The following is a 22606-nucleotide window of genomic DNA, read 5'->3' as shown; positions in this document are numbered from 1 at the left end:
ACACCACTCGGGACGCGCACGCGCGCCTGCCCCTCCGCGCGCCCCCTCCCCGGGCACCAGCGCCCCCGCGGCACCTGCGGCCCCCCCTCCCCGGGCACCTGCGCCCCACCTACGCGCCCCGGCCCCGCCCCTCATCCCTCCCGCCGCAGAGCCTGGCACCGCCGCTTCTTCCCACGCTCCGACGCGCCGTCGATGCGGGCGCGCGCACGCGGGCGGGGCGCCGGGAGCAGCGCCGCGGCGTCGGCGTCGGGCGCGCGCACGCCGGCGGGGCGGCGCAAGGCGGCGGCGGCGGCGGCGGCGGCGGCGGCGGCGGCCATTTTTCCTCCCGGCAGCTGCTCCGGGTGCAAGTGCGGGGTCAGCGGCCCTGCCGGCGCTCGGGCTCGGCCGGAGCGGCGGGGAGGCGTGGATGAGGGGGGAGGTGGCCGAGGGCTGCCCCCAGTGTCGCCGCCCCTCCCCCCACAGGGCAGTCCGGGCGGGCAGAGCGCCGGCGGGCGCGGGCTCGGGGTCACTTCCTGGCGCGGCCTCGTCCTCGCCGCTCCCCTCCCGCCGGGACCTCCCCCGGTCGCTGTCCCCGCCGGGGACCCTCCCCCGGGGCCCGCCCGCGCTCTCAGTGTCGGGCCCTCCCAGATGGGATAGGCTGTAAAGATGTTTAGTTTTGAAGGGGATTTCAAAACCAGGCCCAAGGTGTCCCTGGGAGGCGCGAGCCGGAAGGTAAGAGCGGCCTGCGTGCGGCAGTGCCGCGGGACTGGGCGGGGCCAGCCGCGGACTCCGGGCGGGACGGCGGGCTGGGGGCCGGCTCGGGTCCGGGAGGGGTCCATCCCGGCGGAGGGACGCGCGAGGGGGCGGGCTGCGGGGTCACCTGCTCCTACGGCTCAAAGCGGGTCTGGAAGGAAAGCTGATGGGGGAAAAAGGGCTTTGTGGACCGGAATCGCCCGGAAGCTGCAAGGATGCTGAGGGTGGACGGCCTTTTATACTTAGGTAGTGAAAAACTCGGGGCAAAGGACACAGTGTGTCTTTCAGAAATGAACTTTAGACACTTTATCACACTTGACTGATGGTGATTGCTTTTAGAGTACTACGTGGGGGTCTTGTCTGTTGTAGAAAGTAAGTAGAATGTATTTGTTCATGACAACAGTCTCTGAAGTTGAGACGGAACTCCTGATCATAGGCCACGTGTTTGAATCCAAGGCCATGAAAGTCGTCCTTTACCAGCCTTTTGGAAACACTTCTGGAGAGACTCTAGCACTTTCTTTTCTGTTACAACTGGTCGTATGATTATTCTTTGGATAACAGTGTAGAATAAGGGCGTACAAACTAGTTACTGTGCTATCCTCTCTGATGACAGGCATATACTGATTCGGTGGAATTGCTGACAAGTAGTTCAACGTCAGTGTTGCTTCATTTATTTGCTTGCTTTTTACCACTTCTCCACTGGATCCCTTCCCTGCCTGTTTTAGTTTTATCAGACTAAAAATAAAGTGTGGTCGCCCTTGCTTAGAGTGTTGGAAAAGTTCAAGTGAGTATAATTAGCAGATTGTTTACTAAATAATTTTCTAAAGTGTTCTTTCAGTGGTTCGTCTATTCTTCTGTATTAGTGTATTCTGTATGTTACACTTAACGACGGGGTTGGCACATGACTGAGCAGATGCTCGAGTCCACGTACGAATATCCGCTTTAAATTGTACTATGGGGGTATGTGCATGATGGTTTCTGAGGGTAGAGGAGGGGAACCCAGCAGGGATTGGGGCAGGAAGTGTGCTGATAACTTACAAGCTTTGGGTTTTGCATGATGGTGATTGGTTGGAGGCTGCAGAACTAGGTGCTAGACTAGGTGCTGTGTAGGTGTCGTGCAGGGCTGGCGTGGGTCACATTCAGTGGCTTGGGTATTCATGAAAATTCCAAGTGAGATCAAAGGACTTATGCCATTGGAAGAACCTCTGGGCCAGATCTAGTTTACAGGTGGGATAAAGAGCTATTGAGTGATAGCACAGCCACAGAGCAAGCTGGGGGCAGGTCACCACCTTAGAATCCATGTCACCTCACTTACGTAGGACTTTGTGACTTCTGTTACAGACAGGAGTGCCCTGGCAGGTCCTGCTAGGGTGTTGATCCTGTTTTCTCACCAAGTAACACATCTCTTCTTTAAGGAAAATAGTTATCTGTTGATCAGAATCTCAAGGGGAGATTGCACGTCTTGCTTTTCAGCTGTGCGAAACATTTTTTTCCCCCTTTTTACCCCCCTTTTCATTGAGGTTTAGACTTAACATACAGTCAGGGTCACAGACATTAAGTGTCTGTGTCTTAGGCCATGTCCCTTAGAAGCCTGAGGAGGAAATCCTCGTGCAGGTGAAATTGAGGAGGGAAGAGGAGAGGGCAGGGGACAAGGGGTTTTCTTGTTGGAGTTTATCTTTAGCCGGATCCCACCGACAACTCTGGAGCGTGGCTGGCATCACAGAGTTGTCCCGTCTTGAGGTGGGGGGGCTGGCATTTTGTATCCCTGTGTCATTTAGTCGTTGTCTGCAGGCTGCCCCTGGGGTGGGTGGGAGTGTAATTCTCCAGAGAGGGTGGCAGTAAGGAGCCCACCGCAGTCACTCTGCAGTGGCTGGGGGTGGGTGCATTGGCCTGGTACCGGAATCTGGGCAGGGAATTAACTGTAGGTTCGGCTGGAAGGATTTTTACAGCCCACCACTCCCATAAAATAACATGCCCAGCATTCCAGAGGCCCCCATCTGCACCCTTCCATTCTAAGCCCTCCTACCCAAAGGTAACTACTATTCCGACCTTTATTACCACAGATCAGTTCTGCCTGTTGAACTTCTTGTGCGTAGAGGCCACTCTTTTTGGACTGGCCTCTGTGGCTCAGCATTTGGTCTGAGAGGTGGGATCCATCGTCTTATTCTGGTTGCATTGTCTGAACGTACATAGCACAGTTGATCCGTGTTTGTTGTATGTGCCTCTGGGTGGACACATGCTCTCACGTGCTGCTCACACATTGCACGTGGGTTTAGCTCCAGTGCACGCTGCCTCGTTCTGAGCGTTTCAGTGGCTCCACTTCCTTGCCAACACTTAGCGTTGTCAGTCATTTTAATTTGGCAGCTCCGGGGGGTATGTAGTTTCATTGTAGTTTTAATTTTGTTTCCTAACAACTAATGATGTTGCGCACCCACATATGCTTATTTTCCTTAATTCTCTTTGGCTGCAACATAAGTCGTTTGCCTCATTTAAAAAACAAAAACTTAAAATGATCTTTCCCCCATGTCTTAAATTATTGTTAGACATTTTCCCTTCTTAAGTTTAGTGGAAACTGAATAGTTGCTACTTTTTGGATAAATTCATCTTCCCCCCCCCCAAATTAAATGAATATTTAAAATGTTCATTTGTAAAGGTTCTTTGAAGGATCTGAAACATTGTAAGGAAAAGTTCATGCCCTCATTGTAATCTTGTTGGGGAGATAAGACTTACACAGTTAAACATTAAATAACAATAGAGAGAGCAATTACCACATCCTGGGTTTTCCTTGGGTCGATTCAGGAAAGAATAGAGTTGGTTGGGGCTTAGTCTCGAAGGATGCCTGGAATTAGTGAGCTGGGAAGCAAGGGTATTCCAGGTGGGTGGAAGGGTATACATTGAGTAGGTATATACTGGATTGGGTAGGTATATACTAAGTCACATAGGTTTCCACTTTTTAATATTTCTGAAGTCAGGATACATGGTGGCATGATAGTTTATTGGCAGTATTTTTTTCTATTCTTGGTAGTGCATAGAAGAATATCTTAATGGTAATTTGATTACAAGTATAGAAATCCACTGTTATTAGCATCTTGCCTTAATGTGGTTCATTTGTTACATTGATGAACCAATAGCAATACATTAAGATTCATTCTTTGTGTTGTGCTTTAAGTGGGTTTTGACAAATATATAATGACATGTATCTGCCATTACAGCATCATAGAGCATAGTTTGTTGCCCTAAAAATCCACTGTGCTTTATGTATTCATCTTCTCCCTTATCCCTCACACACCACCGCCCTCCTGCCCCCAATCTCTGGCCACCACTGATCTTTTTACTGTCTCCATAGTTTTGCCTTTCTAGAATGTCATGTAGTTGGAATCATATGGTGTGTGGCCTCTTCAGATTTGCTTCTTTCACTTAGCAGCGTACATTTAAGGTTCCTCCATGCCTTTTCATAGCTTGCTAGCTTGTTTTTTTATCCCATTTTTTATTAACAGACTATTTTTGTAGAGCAGTTTTAGTCTTAACAGAAAAAACTGATGGGAAAGTACAGAGAGTTCTCACTCCATCTTCCTAGCACATTGTTTTCTCTATCATATCCATCTTGCCATAATGTGGTACGTTTGTTACAATTGATAGACCAATATTGATACCTTATTATTAAGTCAGTTTATATCAGGGTTCAATCCAGGTGGTGTACGTTCTGTGAGTTTTGATCTTTTGAGACTGGCTTCTTTAACTTAGGAATATGCTTTTAAGGTTGTTCCAGGTCTTTCCTGGCCTGATGGCTCTCCCCCCCCACACTCTAAATTGCTGAATACTGTTCCATTGTCTGGATGGGCTGCAGTTTCTTTGTCCCTTCACCTGCTGAAGGACATCTTGGTTGCTTCCAAGTTTTAGCAATTATGAATAAAGCTGCCATAAACATCCACGTGCAGGTTTTGTGTGTGGACATAGTTTTCAGCTCCTTTTTGTAAATATCAAGGAGCGCGATCATTTGGTAAGGTTATGTTTAGTTTTGTAATTAACTGCCAAACTGTCTTCCAAAGTGGCTGCACTGTTTTGCGTTCCCACCAGCAATGAGAGTTCCTGTTGCTCCACATCCTCGCCAGCATTTGGTGTTGTCATTGTTTAAATTTTGGCCATTCCAATAGGTATGTAGTGGTATCCCATTGTTTTAAGTTGCATTTCCCTGTTGACATGTGATGTGGAGCATCTTTTCACGTGTGCTTATTTACCATCTGCGTATCTTTGTTAAGATGTCTGTTCAGGTCTTTATCCCATTTTTTAACTGGGTTGGTTGTTTTCTTACTGTTGAGTCTTAGCAGTTCCTTATTCACATTTTCAATGTATTTGTATATATTTTGCAGATATAAACTCTTTTCAGAGAGGCCTTTTGCATATATCTTCTCCCAGTTTTGAGCTTGTCTTTTCATTCTCTTAACAGTCTTTTGCAGAGCAGAAGTTTTTAATTCTAATGAAGTCCAGTTTTACCAGTTTTTTTCTTTCATGAATTGTGCTTCTTATGTCGTATCTAAAGAGTCATTGCCAAACACAGTGTCACCTGGCTTTTCTCCTGTGTTAACTTCTAATAGTATTATAGTTTTGTATTTTACATTTAGGTCTGTGATCCATTTTGGGTTAATTTTTGTGAAAGGTGTTAAGGTCTGTGTCTAGATTTATTTTTTCTTTCTGTTTTGGCCTGTGGATATCCAGTTGTTCCAACATATTTGTTGAAAAGCTGTCCTTTCTTCGTTGAATTGCCTTTGCTCCTTTGTCAAAAGATCAGTTGGCTGTATTTTTGTATGTCTGTTTCTTGCTATTCTGGTCCGTTCATCTATTTGTCTGTTCTGGATTGTTTTGTTTTGCTTTGTTTTTGCCAGTGCCATACTGTCTTGATTTCCGGGGCTTTATGGTAAGTCTCAAAGTCAGCTAGTGTCAGTCTTCCGACTTTGTTCACATTTTTCTTCAGCATTGTGTTGGCTTTTTTGGATCTTTTGCCTTTCCATATCAACCTTAGAGGCAGTTTGTTGATATTCACAAAATAACTTTTATATATATATGTGTGTGTATTATATATATTTTTAAGCCACTGTATTTTAGGTGTATTTGTTGCATTTGTTTTTATTGAAATATAGTTGATGGTACAATATTACATAAGTTACAGGTGTATAATAGTAATTCACAGTTTTTAAAGGTCATACTCATAGTTGTTATTAAAATATTGGGTATGTTCTCTGTGTTGTACAAACTTATTGGGATTTTGATTGGGAATGTGTTGAATCTGTAGATCAGACAAGTTAGGAAGAATTGATCTTGACAGTATTGAGTCTTCCTATTCAACATGGAATGTCTCTCCATTTGTGCAGTTCTTTGATTTTATTCATCAGACTATTGTAATTTGCCTTATATAGACCGAAGTATTTCTTTTTCGGGGGGTGCTAATATAAACAATACTGTGTATTTAATTTCCAGTTCCAAATGTTCATTGTTGGTTTACAGGAAGGCAGTTTTGTTTTGTATTTACTTTTTACCGATACCTCCCTACTTCCCTCACCCCTGTCCGCCCAGCCCCTGGCAGCTACTTTTTTACTCTCTTTTTTGACTTTGACTTGTTTTCTTTTTTTTTTAATATTCCATGTATAAGTGACACCTACAGCATTTGTCTTTCTGTGGCTTATGTCACTTAGCTTAAGGCTCTCAAGGTCCATCCGTATTTCTACACATGGTAGAATTTCCTTCTTTCTCGTGGCTGAATAATATTCTGTTGTGTGAATGCACCACGTCTTTATCTGTTCGTCTGTTTGATGACCACTTAGGTCTTTGTATCTTTATTATTTTGAATAATGCTGCAGTGAATATAGTGGTGCAGATATCTTTTCAATACCTGTTTTCATTTCTGTTGTATAGCTACCAAGAAGTGGGATTGCTGGACCATAAGGTAGTTCTATTTTTAATTTTTTGAGGAACCTTCATATTGTTTCCATAGTGGAAATGTTATTTATTTATTATTATTATTATTTTTTAAATTTCAAATTCCAGTTGTTCATTGATGGAATATGGAACAGCAGTTGACGTTTGTATGTTAATCTTGTATCCTGCAGTGTTGCTATAATCACTTATTAGTTCCAGGAGTTTTTTGTTAATTCTTTGGGATTTTCTACAGAGACGATCATGTCATCTGTGACCAAAGACAGTTTTATTTCTTTCTTCCCAATCTGTATAGCTTTTGTTTCCTTTTCTTGCTTTATTGCATTAGCTAGAGCTAATGATGTCAAAAAGGAGTGGTAAGAGAAGATATCCTTGCTTTGTTCCTGATCTTAGTGGGAAAGTTTCTAGTTTTCTCACCCTTAAGTATGATGTTAGCTGTAGGTATTTTGTGGTGGTTCTTTGTCAAGTTGAGGAAGTTCCTATCTATTTCTAGTGTGTTGAGAATTTTTGTCGTGAATGGGTGTTGGGTTTCTTTAATTTACTTTTAATTTTTAAATTTTTATTTTCTTTTTTGGCCACACGGTGTGGCATGTGGGATCTTAGTTCCCCAACCAGGGATTGAACCTGTGCTCCCTGCAGTGGAAGCACGGAGCCCTAACCACTAGACTGCCAGGGAATTACCTGGGTGTTGGATTTTGTCAAATGCTTTTTACTGTGTGATCATATACTTTTCCTTAGTCTGTTGATGTGATGGATTACATCAAGTGTTTTTTGAATGCTGAACCAGCCCTGCATACCTAGCATAAATCCCACGTGGTTATGATGTATAATTATTTTTATACGTTGTTGCATTCAAGTTGGTAGTATTTTGTTTAGGGATTTTTGCATCTGTGTTCTGGAGAGAGTAGCTTTTATTTCTCGTGGTGTCTTTTTCTGGGTTTTGTATTAGGGTACTGCTGGCCTCGCAGAATGAGTTTCACTGTAGAGCCTACCGAAACCAGCTACTGTAATTTTAATTTCCCCTTTCGGTAAGTTTAGAATACTCTTAGGATTGTAAGCACTCTGGTTAGTTTTATGTAACTGCCCTCTATTGTGTAATTGGAGGTCTTACCTAAAATATCTTAACCTGAAGAAAAGTCCATGCTGTTCCGTTTTGAAGAGCTGGCAGTTGGTATACATGTTGTCATACGACTCTGCGTATGTTGCAGTGGAACATAAACTGTTTTTTACACGTCTGACATGAAGTAATATACATGTTGTCATACTACTCTGCGTATGTTGCAGTGGAACATAAACTGCTTTTTACACGTCTGACATGAAGTAAAGTAGAAACATTTTCCAAAATCAGATTTTAAGATTTACTGTCAGAACTGGTATCATTACCTTCCTGTTTTATCTAGCAGCCCCACATCTGTTCCCTTGAATATGATTTTCCATACTCTTCACATATGGGACCAGAACACTGTAGTTCTCTGTAGCATATAAGGTCAGGAATTCTTGATCTGGTTCCTAGGGAAACCAAGCAGAATGGAAGGGCTGAGACTTTGTCTAATTCTCTTTGGACTTCTAATCAGGGTCTAGGGTGAGGCAAGCAAGGCACGTAGGGCACAAAATTTAAGGAGGCTCTGACTCGAGATGCATAGGTGCAGGTTGCTTAAGGTGGCACTCGGGTTCATGGCCCTGAGGTGAGTGCCTCCTTAAATTTTGTGCTCAGGCACCTACCTGGCTTGCCTTCCCTAGTCCTGTCTGGCTTTGCACACTCCAGCGTGTGCTGATTTTCTGGAGTTACAGTTAGTTGTCAACTAGGTCTCTTAGCTAAGGTAATAAACAGCTCACCTCATAGGACTGTAGAAGAGCCCTCAAAAGAGGTTATTGCAAAAGCAGTGAAGAGTTTTCCTCTGTCTCGTCCCCTTTTTTCTTATAACTTTAAAGAATGCGGGCATCTAGGAGTTTGGAAGTTGAGCATTTTATTCTTTGACCGTGACCCTTATTTCATTCCGCTGTGTCCTTGTTCTCCGGCCGCAGCCTCGTCACGCCTTCTGTTGCCTATGGCGCTTGTGAGCGTGAAGGCAGGGGCAGGAGCTTCCCTCTGGCCGAGTGTCTCCAGAGCCCATCACCTTCAGTGGTGACCAAGTTAAAGTTGGAGACGCCTGCTGGGGGGTGTGGGTGGCAGCGTAAATCAGCACAACCTACCTGGGGGATGGTTTAACAGCACGCATCAGGAGTCGTCAACAGGTATGACCCCTCTAAATCCAGTAAGTCTACTTTTAGAAATTTATTCTAAGAAACTGATTTGACAGGTGCATGGGATAGATGCATGAGAAGGAAAAGATGATGTTTGTGGCATTACTTATAGTATTGAAAAATTCAAAACAATCTAAATGTCTAACAATAGGAAATTTGCTAAATGGTATAACAGTGCGGTGGGGTACTATACAACTGTTTAAAGTGGTCATGATCTATATTTGTTACTATGTATCATTTATTGATGTCTACTCATTCTATGTATTAAACTGTGTCATTGTTAGTGGAAATAAGTAGATTGCAAAACAGCAGACTGCACTTAAACTATGTTAATCTGAACGGTCATGATCTCTGCTTTACCAGTGTCCTAATTTCCGATGAACAGAGGTCTAGTTCTCTGTGCATCTAGTGGCTTAAGCAGCACAGTTTTGTCCTCTCACTCCGCTCTGTGGGGCAGGCATCCGACAGCAGCGTGCAGGGTGGTTCTGGCCTGGGGTCTCTGGAGGCTCAGGCATCGGAAGCCTTGCCCGGTGCTGGGGGAGCCACTGTGGGACTGGCTCATGCCTGTGCCTGGAGGCCAGTGATGGGTCCTGGCGGGAGGTGTCAGCTCCTGCCACTCGGACATCACCTTAGGGCTGCTTGAGTGTCCTCCTGACCTGGCAGCTGGCTTCCCCGGAGCCAGTGACGCAGGAGAGCAGGGAGAACGAGGCAAAGCCTGTTACGAGGGAGTCCTGAAAGTCATACGTTGTCACTTTTGTCCTATTTTATTTGTCAATCCAGTCCACACTCAAGGTGGGAGGAATCAAACTCCACCAGTTTGGAAATGTAGCAAGGAAAGAAGTTGGTAAACTAGGAACAGCTTAGAAAACTGGTGAAATAGAGAACTGACTTAAAATTCCCTTCTCCCAGGCGAGGCTGCCTGACTGCGAGCTGGCCTTTCCCGTGAGCTGTTAAGCTCTTGCGTTCCTGCACGGTCTTACCTGAAATGTTATCTGTTAGGCAGTTTATTTGAGTTAAGCATCTTCCTCAAAAAAGCCTCAGAATCCTGAGAGGCTGCCATTTATTTGCAGCCATTTGAATTCACTTAGATCATTTACCTTTTTAATCCAACCACCCTTGGAGAAAAGGGGGGAATATACAGGGGAGTAAGTAATATGGGAATGAAAGTGTTTGGCTTGTCGCTTTGACAGCCATAGGGCAGGAGGTAGATGCATCAGGCCATTGGAGAGAGGGAGTGAAGTAGGAGAGCATCGAAGTACATTTCTGGCCATCTGAGAGCTGCTCGGGGCGCCTTGTGCCGGAATGGAGGGAGGAAGCCTGTTTCCCTCCTTTTCCAGGGCCCCGGGCGGGCAGCATAATGTCAGCGCCCTCGGCTCTTGTGTGCTGGACTGTGCTTCTTAGCACTGCTTACAGGTGGAACGCTGTTGCCACCAGTTAGGAGGATCCGCACGGACAGAGGTGTCCACCCTGGAGAGGTGGCAGTCACCTACAGACTGCAGCTGGCTGGAGTGGGGGTGGGCCAAGAGAAGGCTGGGGAGATGGGCAGTCGGGCCAGGTCATAAAGGGGCACCTTGGGAGCCACTGACGGCTTTTGAAGCAGTGAAGTGACCCTGAGCAAACTCAGGTTTTAGAGGGACGATTGTGGGGCAGTGCAGGGGCTGGACACCAGGCGAGAGACAGGCAGCTGTAGTTGTGCAGAGGAGTAGTGAGGGCCTGAAGCAGGCAGCAGGAACTGAGTGGAGGGGTTCAGGCTGTCGAGGAGCCAGCATTGATGAGCTCTGGGGGACAAGCATCACGTCAGGTGTCAGTCTGGGGTGACAGGAGTGGACAGTGACCCCATAATCCGACACGATGCTGAGTTCCTAGGGTTGTGTTCAATGTAAAATGCTTGGGTTTGCTCAGTAGGCAGGTGGGGTGCTAGTCTGGAGCTTCAGGTAGAGACTGGGAGTCCGTGGGTCCATCAGTAGGTAACAGTTGAAGTTGTGAGATGCTCTGGAAAATGTTCTGCTGAGAAGACATGTGGGCTCAGGACAAAACTCCGAGGGACGCCAGCGTTTACAGAAACAGAGGAAGAGGGGCACGCAAGGGAGAGGTGCTGCTGGGACCAGTGCGTGGCCAGCCAGCAGGCGTGGCAGTGTGCGCAGACAGTAGTACTGATTGAGAGGCCGTGAGCAGAGCAGAGCTCATTAGAAAAGCAGGGCTTGTCGGAGGACCTCAGACCTTTTGTTCTGGTTTTGAGGTTTTATTTGCTATAGCTGTGACTGTATCCTGTGTACTGACCATAAGACATTTATATAAACTTTAGGTTATTCCAAAGCTGAGGATCCAATCGTTCAGTCTATTTTCTAAAATTAAAATTTCGTTTTCTTTTTAAAATTACCATGCATGTTCTTTGTATGAGCTGTGTATGATGAAGTATATACATGTTCATCCTTTACTTTTGGACATTTAGGTTGTTTCTATTTTGTTGTGAACAACATCTTTATAGCCAATGATTATAATTATTTTTTAGGATACATTGCAGAAAGAAGCTGAATTGCTTGGTCAGTGTGCACATAGGCTTCTGATATGTTTTGTTCTCTAGAAAAAATTATATCAATTTCCATTCCCTGGTCTTAGCAGTTAAGTGCTGCCTTAGCATCTGTGTAGTTGCAGGGAGCCTCCGAGGGCACTTTCTCTCCAGGGTGTTTCTGTTTTCTCTCCTTATTTGTTAGTTACCTACACTGCATCCCTCAAGGTTTGTCCTCCTGCTTGTTGTATGCTCTCACCTCTTCTTGACTCCTTCTCTGTGAGGCGGAGGTGTGGCATCCCGTAGAGGAAGAAATCAGGGCTCAGAGATTCCAGATCATTTAGTGGAGTGTGTGAACCCTGGTCTGGATGTTGGATGTTGTGTAGCCTGCACGTCTTGTGTTGCTTCTCGCTTTGCTTAAGCTCTCCCTTAACTGCTTGGCAAGTTGAGGACCATGTCCTGCAGGCACTGAAAGGATGGCTTTAACAATCCTATGTCTTTTTGAATTAATTTTTCTTATGATATGCAGCTTTAGTGCTCTCTTTAACTTTTTTAGGAACATTAGTAAACTCTAGTGTGTTGGCAAGCAGCACAGTTCATAGCACATCTTTACTGTGAAAGGTGAAATGTAAAAAGTAAAATGTGGGCTTGAAAAAATGCTTATCTTCCTAACCAATTGTCTGCAACTTACTCATCTCTTCTGGACTTCTTGTTTCCACATCTTGTAATGGGAAAGTCATAATTCTTGATAATGAGAAAGTTAGATTATCACTAATCTTCCTTGGTCTAATAACGTTTCCATTTCTAATCTCCAGTCAGTGGCCTTTAAAAAAAGTTACCTTTTTTTTAATTGAAAAAGTTATAAAAACTGAGACTCTTCTAAAGGGCATATAATGAAGTCTTCCTCTCACTGAGACTCCAGACGTCCTCATTCTTACCAGTTCCTCAATCTTTTCAAAACTAGATTAAATATAAATAAACATGTGCCCCTAGCTTTTTTTTTTTTTTTTTTTTTTGCTGTACGCGGACCTCTCACTGGGTGGCCTCTCCCGTTGCGGAGCACACAGGCTCCGGACGCGCAGGCTCAGCGGCTATGGCTCACGGGCCCAGCCGCTCCGCGGCATGTGGGATCTTCCTAGACCGGGGCAGGAACCCGTGTCCCCTGCATCGGCAGGCGGACTCTCAACCACTGCGCCACCAGGGAAGCCCTGCCCCTAGCTTTTTAAATAATAGAGCTACTGTTCTCCTCAGCACTGTGTCTTAGTGACGATTCCACACCAGCACCTTTAGATGTCGTTTCTCTTCATGGATGCATAATATTCCACTGAATGGTTTATATCATAGAACCACTTTCCTATTGATAGATGTATATGTGCAGGTTGTTTCCAGGGTTTTGCTAGTAAAACAGTGCCATAATTAATACACAGTTTTGGTGTAGGAAAAGAAGGTCTTTAAAAAAAAAAGAAAAGAAGGTTTTTTGGAATTTATTGTAATGAGATGTAAACTATTGCATTTTATTTTGGTACTTTATTATTACTTTAATAAATAAATTTATTTATTGGCTGTATTGGGTCTTCATTGCTGCGCATGGGCTTTCTCTAGTTGTGTTGAGCAGGAGCTACTCTTCATGGTGGTGCGCGGGCTTCTCCTTGTGGTGGCTTCTCTTGTTGCAGAGCACGGGCTCTAGGCACGTGGGCTTCAGTAGTTGCAGCACGCGGGCTCAGTAGTTGTGGCTCACGGGCTCTAGAGCGCAGGCTCAGTAGTTGTGGCGCACGGGCTTAGTTGCTCCGCAGCATGTGGGATCTTCCCAGACCAGGGCTCGAGCCCGTGTCCCCTGCATTGGCAGGCGGATTCTTAACCACTGCGCCACCAGGGAAGTCCTTTGGTTTTTAAATGAGCTCTTTTCACATTTTATGTTCTTTAAACATGTTAATATGTGTATAAATTTTGTTCTAGTCTTTTTTCTATATAGTGTTTGAATTGGGAATCATATTGTACATTGTTTTATAAATATGATTTTTAGTAACTTATTACTGTATTTTGATGCACTTCTAAATATTTGCATGTATGTGAAGTTGGTTGCTGTTATATTTTCTTAAAGTTTCTTTTTTTTTTAAAACATCTTTATTGGAGTATAATTGCTTTACAGTGGTGTGTTAGTTTCTGCTTTATAACGAAGTGAATCAGTTTTACATATACATATGTTCCCCTATCTCTTCCTTCTTGCGTCTCCCTCCCTCCCACCCTCCCTATCCCGCCCCTCTCGGTGGTCACAAAGCACCGAGCTGATCTCCCTGTGCTATGCGGCTGTTTCCCACTAGCTATCTATTTTACGTTTGGTAGTGTATACATGTGCATGCCACTCTCTCGCTTTGTCACAGCTTACCCTTCCCCCTCCCCATATCCTCAAGTCCATTCTCTAGTAGGTCTGTGTCTCTATTCCTGTCTTACCCCTAGGTTCTTCATGACATTTTTTTTTCTTAAATTCCATATATATGTGTTAGCATACGGTGTTTGTCTTTCTCTTTCTGACTTCACTCTGTATGACAGACTCTAGGTCCATCCACCTCATTACAAATAGCTCAATTTCGTTTCTTTTTATGGCTGAGTAATATTCCATTGTATATATGTGCCACATCTTCTTTATCCATTCATCCGATGATGGACACTTAGGTTGTTTCCATCTCCTGGCTATTGTAAATAGAGCTGCAGTGAACATTTTGGTACATGACTCTTTTTGAATTACGGTTTTCTCAGGGTATATGCCCAGTAGTGGGATTGCTGGGTCATATGGTAGTTCTATTTGTAGTTTTTTAAGGAACCTCCATACGGTTCTCCATAGCGGCTGTACCAATTCATATTCTCACCAGCAGTGCAAGAGTGTTCCCTTTTCTCCACACCCCCTCCAGCATTTATTGTTTCTAGATTTTTTGATGATGGCCATTCTGACTGGTGTGAGATGATATCATTGTAGTTTTGATTTGCATTTCTCTAGTGATTAATGATGTTGAGCATTCTTTCATATGTTTGTTGGCAGTCTGTATATCTTCTTTGGAGAAATGTCTGTTTAGGTCTTCTGCCCATTTTTGGATTGGGTTGTTTGTTTTTTTGTTATTGAGCTGCATGAGCTGCTTATAAATTTTGGAGATTAATCCTTTGTCAGTTGCTTCATTTGCAAATACTCTCTCCCGTTCTGAGGGTTGTCTTTTGGTCTTGTTTATGGTTTCCTTTGCTGTGCAGAAGCTTTGAAGTTTCATTAGGTCCCATTTGTTTATTTTTATTTCCATTTCTCTAGGAGGTGGGTCGAAAAGAATCTTGCTGTGATTTATGTCATAGAGTGTTCTGCCTATGTTTTCCTCTAAGAGTTTGATAGTTTCTGGCCTTACATTTAGGTCTTTAATCCATTTTGAGCTTATTTTTGTGTATGGTGTTAGGGAGTGATCTAATCTCATACTTTTACATGTACCTGTCCAGTTTTCCCAGCACCACTTATTGAAGAGGCTGTCCTTTCTCCACTGTACATTCCTGCCTCCTTTATCAAAGATAAGGTGACCATATGTGTGTGGGTTTATCTCTGGGCTTTCTATCCTGTTCCATTGATCTATATTTCTGTTTTTGTGCCAGTAACATACTGTCTTGATTACTGTAGCTTTGTAGTATAGTCTGAAGTCAGGGAGCCTGATTCCTCCAGCTCCATTTTTTGTTCTCAAGATTGCTTTGGCTATTCGGGGTCTTTTATGTTTCCATACAAATTGTGAAATTTTTTGTTCTAGTTCTGTGAAAAATGCCAGTGGTAGTTTAATCGGGATTGCATTGAATCTGTAGATTGCTTTGGGTAGTAGGGTCATTTTCACAATGTTGATTCTTCCAATTCAAGAACATGGTATATCTCTCCATCTATTTGTATCACCTTTAATTTCTTTCATCAGTGTCTTATAATTTTCTGCATACAGGTCTTTTGTCTCCTTAGGTAGGTTTATTCCTAGATATTTTATTCTTTTTGTTGCAGTGGTAAATGGGAGTGTTTTCTTGATTTCACTTTCAGATTTTTCATCATTAGTGTATAGGAATGCCAGAGATTTCTGTGCATTAATTTTGTATCCTGCCACTTTACCAAATTCATTGATTAGCTCTAGTAGTTTTCTGGTAGCATCTTTGGGATTCTCTATGTATCGTATCATGTCATCTGCAAACAGCGACAGCTTTACTTCTTTTCCAATTTAGATTCCTTTTATTTCCTTTTCTTATCTGATTGCTGTGGCTAAAACTTCCAAAACTGTGTTGAATAAGAGTGGTGAGAGTGGGCAACCTTGTCTTGTTCCTGATCTTAGTGGAAATGCTTTCAGTTTTTCACCATTGAGGACGGTGTTGGCTGTGGGTTTGTCATATATGGCCTTTATTATGTTGAGGAAAGTTCCCTCTATGCCTACTTTCTGGAGGGTTTTTATCATAAATGGGTGTTGAATTTTGTCGAAAGCTTTCTCTGCATCTGTTGAGATGATCATATGGTTTTTCTCCTTCAGTTTGTTAATATGGTATATCACGTTGATTGATTTGTGGATATTGAAGAATCCTTGCATTCCTGGAATAAACCCCACTTGATCATGGTGTATGGTCCTTTTAATGTGCTGTTGGATTCTGTTTGCTAGTATTTTGTTGAGGATTTTTGCATCTATGTTCATCAGTGATATTGGCCTGTAGTTTTCTTTCTTTGTGACATCCTTGTCTGGTTTTGGTATCAGGGTGATGGTGGCCTCGTAGAATGAGTTTGGGAGTGTTCCTCCCTCTGCTATATTTTGGAAGAGTTTGAGAAGGATAGGTGTTAGCTCTTCTCTAAATGTTTGGTAGAATTCGCCTGTGAAGCCATCTGGTCCTGGGCTTTTGTTTTTTGGAAGATTTTTAATCACAGTTTGAATTTCAGTGCTTGTGATTGGTCTGTTCATATTTTCTGTTTCTTCCTGATTCAGTCTTGGCAGGTTGTGCATTTCTAAGAATTTGTCCGTTTCTTCCAGGTTGTCCATTTTATTGGCATAGAGTTGCTTGTAGTAATCTCTCATGATCGTTTGTATTTCTGCAGTGTCAGTTGTTACTTCTCCTTTTTCATTTCTATTGATTTGAGTCTTCTCCCTTTTTTTTCTTGATGAGTCTGGCTAATGGTTTATCAATTTTGTTTATCTTCTCAAAGAACAAAGGTTCTTTCTTACAGGTCTATAAAAGAAGGAAAAATCCACAGATCGTAGGTTGTGCATTATTTACAAATAAAACGTTTGGTAACTTTTAACATTTTAATTAACTCAAAGTATTTTACTTGAATATTCTGCAAATTGTGTAAAACTATTAATATTGTGTTAGTGCATGAGAGTGGGAAAATATATAACTTGAAACAGATGTGAAACTGATTGTTCTATTTACATTGGTAAATGGAGTAAATTGCTAGTGGAAAATAATCCAAATATTTTGGAAACAAAGGAAATCTCACAGTTTTTAAAAAATCAAGGTATTAATAAACATGCTAAACTTATTTTTATAAGTGGTTAGCAGTCAATTTGAGCATTTGATTTTATGGAAATTGTCATGTTATGTACATTTACTTTGACCTATACTCAAATTTTTGACCATAAATTTTTTTTTGATTCTGATGGTTAATGAAATCTAAACTACATGTGGCTTACTTTTTAAAATTCATTTTGTTCCCACTAAATTCATTTGCATGAAGAAAGCATTTTCCTCCCTTTAAAAAACAACTTTGTTAATGGTATTTGTGAAGTTTGGCCATATTTAATTTTCAGAGTAGATAAGATAATGTGCCGAAGGCTCAAAGATCAAATAGAGAAGTTTGCTGTAATTTACTGTTGTTTACATATTGATGAATAGGGTTAGTGTCACAGCTGTGGAGGTGAGAGATTAGCATTGAAAGCAACAGGTTTGCTATAGGAACAATAGGTTTAGTCATTCCAAAAACAGTTGATTCAGTGTACTTTATGAAACTGGTATATAACTGGGCTGGGAAACCCTAACTTGTCTAGGCCTGTAGACTCTAAAAGGTAAAAGCTATTTTCAATTATAATAAATTGAAACCAAAAATTTGTTAAGAATGAAAATCTAAATGTGCGTTTTACTGGTACCCTATTGTTCTCTTCCTCCCAGCCACTTAATTAATGACTTATTCTTGGCTTTGTTGAGCTGTTTTTAAAAACTTACATTCTGGAGTAGCTTCGTTGGTATCTTATTCTAAAAAAGTGAGAAAGTATTACACATACTTGGATAATAATTCAAGCAGTAGAAAATAAAGATTCAAATAAAATGAACATCTCCCTGCCTTTCACCCCACTGCTCACTCCCCCAGTCCCTGATCCTTGTAATGAGTCTGTGTTCCCAGGTGCTTCCCTGTCCTCTCAGAGCTGTTTTCTGCACATGGAATCACTGAGATGTGCACTCTTCTGTTGTTTGAACACACGCTAGAGCGCGTTCGATAGACTGCTGTGCTTCTCCCTCCAGCACTACGTCTGGGCATAGTTCCAGATCAGTACAAATAGAGCTACTGCATTTTTCAAAAAGCTGTGTATGGGCTTCCCTGGTGGAAGTAGTGGTTAAGAACCTGCCTGCCAACGCAGGGGATACGGGTTCGAGCCCTGGTCCAGGAAGATCCCACATAGTGCGGAGCAGCTAAGCCCGTGCACCACAACTACTGAGCCTGCGCTCTAGAGCCCACGTGCCACAACTACTGAAACCCATGTGCCACAACTACTGAGCCCATGTGCCACAACTACTGAAGCCCTTGCGCCTAGAGCCCGTGCTCCACAGCAAGAGAAGCCACCGCAGTAAGAAGCCCGTGCACTGCAACCAAGAGTAGCTCCCACTCGCTGCAACTAGAGAAAGCCCGCGTGCAGCAACAAAGACCCAGTGCAGCCAAAAATAAATAAATAAAATAAATTTTTAAAAAAAGCTATGTACAATACTCCATGTAATGAGGGTTCTGTTAAGTTATTTAGCTGTCATGTATTTTAATGGCCATTTAGGTTGTTCTCAGCTTTTTTTGCTAATTTAAACAGCACTGTGGTGCATATACTTGTATATGTGCCAATAATATTTGTAGGTTAAATTTCTAGAAGTGCTAGGTCAAAGGCTATTTTTATAGATATTTCCAAATTGCCCTCTAAGGAGATCATATCAGTGTAAGAAAGTGGCTGCTGTCCATCTTCATCTCAGTGTTATCTGAGGTTTAAAGTTTGCCAGTTAGATGGGTTAAAAAGCCTGTCATTGTGTTTTTATTGCATTTTTTCCTAAAAATGAGTAAAGATGAAGTTCTTATGTTTAAAATATATTTTTGTTTATTTCCCTATATACTCTTTATAGCTTCTGCTAATTTTTCTATTTGATTGTTGATCTTTTATTTTAAAAATAAATTTATTTATTTATTAACTTATTTTTGACTGTGTTGGGTCTTCGTTGCTGTGTGCAGGCTTCCTCTGGTTGCGGCGAGCAGGAGCTACTCTTCGTTGCGGTGCGTGGGGTCCTCATTGCAGTGGCTTCTCTTGTTGCGGAGCGTGGGCTCTAGGCGTGTGGGCTTCAGTAGTTGTGACTCGTGGGCTCTCTAGTTGAGGCATGCAGGAAGTTTATCATTCTTAAGTAAGTTAATAGACTTAATGTGTAGTGTGATATTTCTTTCTTAAAGAAAGTCTTCCTCCACACTGAGATTTTAAAAACAATCCCCACATTATTTTCACGTATTTTTATAGTGCTGTATCTGTGTATAAATCTCAGGTCCATCAGGAATCTATTTTGATGTGAAGACTTAGGGATACAATGTCATTTATTTAGGCTACTCAGTTATTGTGACACTGTTTATTGAATAATACATGTTTCTCTGCAAATTTGAAATGCCGGCTTTATCAGCGGCTGAATCTCCTTGTTTGTTTATGTCTCCCCAGAGACCCTCTGACAGTGACCTGTCTGCTCCTGCTTTAGCCTTATTAGTGTAGGTCAGTGTTTGTCCCAGAGTATGGAGTGGAATGATTCCGGTGGTACGTGAGAAAACATTTAAAAACATAGTCATTTTTTTTTAAACTTTTTTTAACAACTTTTTTTTTTTAGTGGTTTGAGAGACGGCAGTTTTATTTATTTGTTTGTTTATTTATGGCTGCGTTGGGTCTTCCTTGCTGCGCACGGGCTTTCTCTAGTTGCCTTGAGGGGGGCTACTCTTTGTTGCGCTGTGTGGGCTTCTCATTGTGGAGCTGTAGGTGCGAGGGCTTCAGTTGTTGTGGCATGCAGGCTCAGTAGTTGTGGCCCACGGGCTCTAGAGCGCAGGCTCAGTAGCTGTGGTTCACGGGCTTAGTTGCTCCGCACCATGTGGGATCTTCCCGGACCAGGGCTTGAACCCGTGTCCTCTGCATTGGCAGGCGGATTTTTAACCACTGCGCCACCAGCTAAGTCCCGTAGTAGTATTTATTTCAACACCCAATAGAAATATCGAGCTAGGACATCGAGTCTGTGGCTTCCCTGGAGTGCTTGTTCTTTTTTATTGTTTATTTTTATTTTCTTTTGGCTGCGTTGGGTCTTTGCTGCTGCTCGCGGGCTTTCTCTAGTTACGGCGAGAGGGGTTTCCTCTTCATTGCGGTGTGCGGGCTTCTCATTGCAGTGGCTTCTCTTGTTGCGGAGCACGGACTCTAGGAGCACAGGCTTCAGTAGTTGTGGCACCTGGGCTCTAGAGCGCAGGCTCAGTAGTTGTGGTGCACGGGCTTAGTTGCTCCGCGGCACGTGGGATCTTCCTAGACCAGGGCTCGAACCCGTGTCCCCTGCATTGGCAGGCGGATGCTTAACCGCTGCGCCACCAGGGAAGCCCTGGAGTGCTTGTTCTGATGAGGCAGGCGTGGGCGCCAGGGATGGACTGCTTCTCTAGCCCTGGTCCACACGGCTAGGTTGAGTTCCTGGATGCTGACTCCCATTGTGCACTGTGGTGGGTTTGTTGTTTTGCTCTTTTAGCAGCCTGGTGAAATTTCACTTTGAGAAGTTAATAGTTATTTACTGGTTCGAGCCATGTGTAGGCACTCAGAATTGCGAGTTAGGATCAGGCCTATGCCTTTATTTTTCCCACCTGACTGCTGGGCCTGACATACTTTGATCATTCATTACTGCTGTTTTAAGGGATGGGGTTTGTTTTGTTTTCGTATTTTCTGCTCTTCTTCAGAGTAACCACAGCCCGACTGGTCCTGTGGGGCGTAACCTGCTGAAGAGTGACCTTCCATGGCATTTGGTGGCCACATCTTTGAGGATGGTGCCCGTGTGGCCTCCAGGATTCTGACTAGTGCAGATACAGTCGTTTTCTGCATGTTGAGCCTCGTGTGCTGGGTTCCCGTCTGTGAATGTGAACTCACCCGTTCATTGTGTGGAGGCGTAGGAGTTGAGGTCATCTTCTCTTCATGGAGGAGAAGACATTTAAGCTGAGTCTCACCTAAGGCGAACTGGAGCTTGCCAGGTGTGCGTCAGTGCCAGGAGGGAAGGCCAGGCTGGGGAGGGGTGGGGCGTTTGAGACTCGGAGGGTAGTTGGGGGGCATGCTGTGCTGGTGGCGCAAGAGAAAGAGGAGGAGGTGTTTGACCGGAATATTCCTGCGCCAAGGCTGTGTTTGAACTTGACCCCTTAGAACACACTGGTCGTTCTCCAATTACGGTCTCAGATAGGCTACCATGAAGTAGGAAAATGAGACCAGCGTGGTAGGTTTTACATAACTTTGGTTCATGTAAATAATTGAGCATTGAGAAGAGATGGTTCCGTCTAGTGTCCAGTGGTCTTTTAGGAAATGAGTAGTAGATATTGTAGTTTTTGTTTGTTTTAAAGGCGTAGCAGCCCCCTGTGCAGGTAGAGGGTGGGAAGCCACCGAAGGAGTTTAAGCTTAAGTCATGGGTGATTTGAACTCTGAATTTTCAATCCATACTTCTTCCCTGTTCTTTATTGCCTGTTGACTGACTTGTTGGTCCCAGAGATGTCTCAAGGTCAGTGAACTTTAACTTCGTCGTTCTCTCCCTTCCATCCCATGCTGTCTTGGTATATGGCTCACCTAACCAGAGATGGGGGTCTCCCGTTCCCTCTCGATGCTGGCCTCGAGGTCAGCCCAGCCTCTCCCTCCAGCCCTGCTTCCTGCCCAGCGCCCCCTCTCGTGCCTCTGCTGGGATGCTTTCCATCTTGTCATCCTTCTGAACACAGCCTTCCAAGATTTCTTTCCAATTCACCTTTTCTTCCGAGAGTTCTCTGGGTCGCGGAGGCGGAGTGCCTGTCCTTCTCTGCGCTGCCTCGTCCGCGGTGCCCACCTGTATTGAGGTGTGCACTCCCAGGGGCTGGGCCGCTCCTGCTGACTCTGCTTTATTGCTAGTGTCTAGAATCGTGTCGGGCCCATGGTGGGTGCTCAATTCATTGGCTTCTTCTGCTCCCACCAGACTGTGTGCTCTTTGGGAACAAACACTTTTATTACTTTTAAAATAGCCAGTGCCTAGCATGACGCAAGAGTGCGCCAATATTTGTTGAGAATAAATTCCTGTCCTGTGCCTCGTTTGAATGTCTTTTGCACAGAGAGCGGTCTCTGAGTTGGGGAATATAGCAAGAAGCTCCGGTTCTGATGTGGAATTTGGTTGCTAGCTCAGGTGCTGCATATGATAGTGTACATAATTTACAGACCGCGGTTAAGTGCTCTGTCACACTTTTCCTTCTGTGCTGAACGGGCTTTTTGTGGCCACCTCTGGGTCCCAGGCCTTTGCGATTGCTCACTGCGCCTTTCCTGGGCACTCGGGGCCCTTTGTCGCTCACCCCCTTCTGCTCCCCGTGCCTCTGAACTCGTGGCACATTTGGGTGACCCCAGTTTTTTTCTGTGGCCTCTGCTCCCCACCAGCCTCCTTTCCGATATATCTTAGGGAGCGTGAGTGCTCTTTGAAAGGCCTTCACGTCATTTTAAACTACAGTTGAAGTCACATATGAGGGTTTCTGTATGTGTGTCCAGGACTTCGGATTTGCTCGCTGTGCTTATTTTATAATTTTTGAAATGAGCTGTTTTAAGTAGGAAACTTTACAGCCCCCGAGCACAGGTAAGAGAAGTGACCTTCCATTTATATGGTGTCCTCTGTCCAAGGATTTTAATCTATAGGTCATCAGAGGGTAAGGATATTCATCCTCAACACATTCAGCATTGCCTCTGGTGCGTT

At 43.8% G+C, this 22606-nt stretch overlaps 1 protein-coding gene across 5 annotated transcripts in view; it reads left to right on the top strand.

Annotated features, from left to right (window-relative positions):
- Nucleotides 1–303: 303 nt before the first annotated feature.
- Nucleotides 304–22606, top strand: part of UBE3C (ubiquitin protein ligase E3C) — a 122294-nt gene continuing 99991 nt past the window's right edge. For 2 of the 5 annotated variants that reach the window (XM_060156269.1, XM_060156267.1), the window contains exon 1: nucleotides 304–711. In XM_060156269.1, coding sequence (XP_060012252.1) covers nucleotides 646–711 — 66 coding nt within the window. In that variant the 5' untranslated portion in view covers nucleotides 304–645. Of the gene's footprint in view, nucleotides 712–19347; nucleotides 19468–22606 lie in introns of all 5 variants that reach the window. The other 3 variants (XM_060156270.1, XM_060156266.1, XM_060156268.1) reach the window with 2 other exon arrangements.

The sequence above is a fragment of the Lagenorhynchus albirostris genome, chromosome 8, assembly GCF_949774975.1.
Source record: "Lagenorhynchus albirostris chromosome 8, mLagAlb1.1, whole genome shotgun sequence".
NCBI lineage: Eukaryota > Metazoa > Chordata > Mammalia > Artiodactyla > Delphinidae > Lagenorhynchus > Lagenorhynchus albirostris.
The sequence above is the reverse complement of the archived record's forward strand: the minus strand, read 5'-3'. Positions and strand labels throughout refer to the sequence as shown.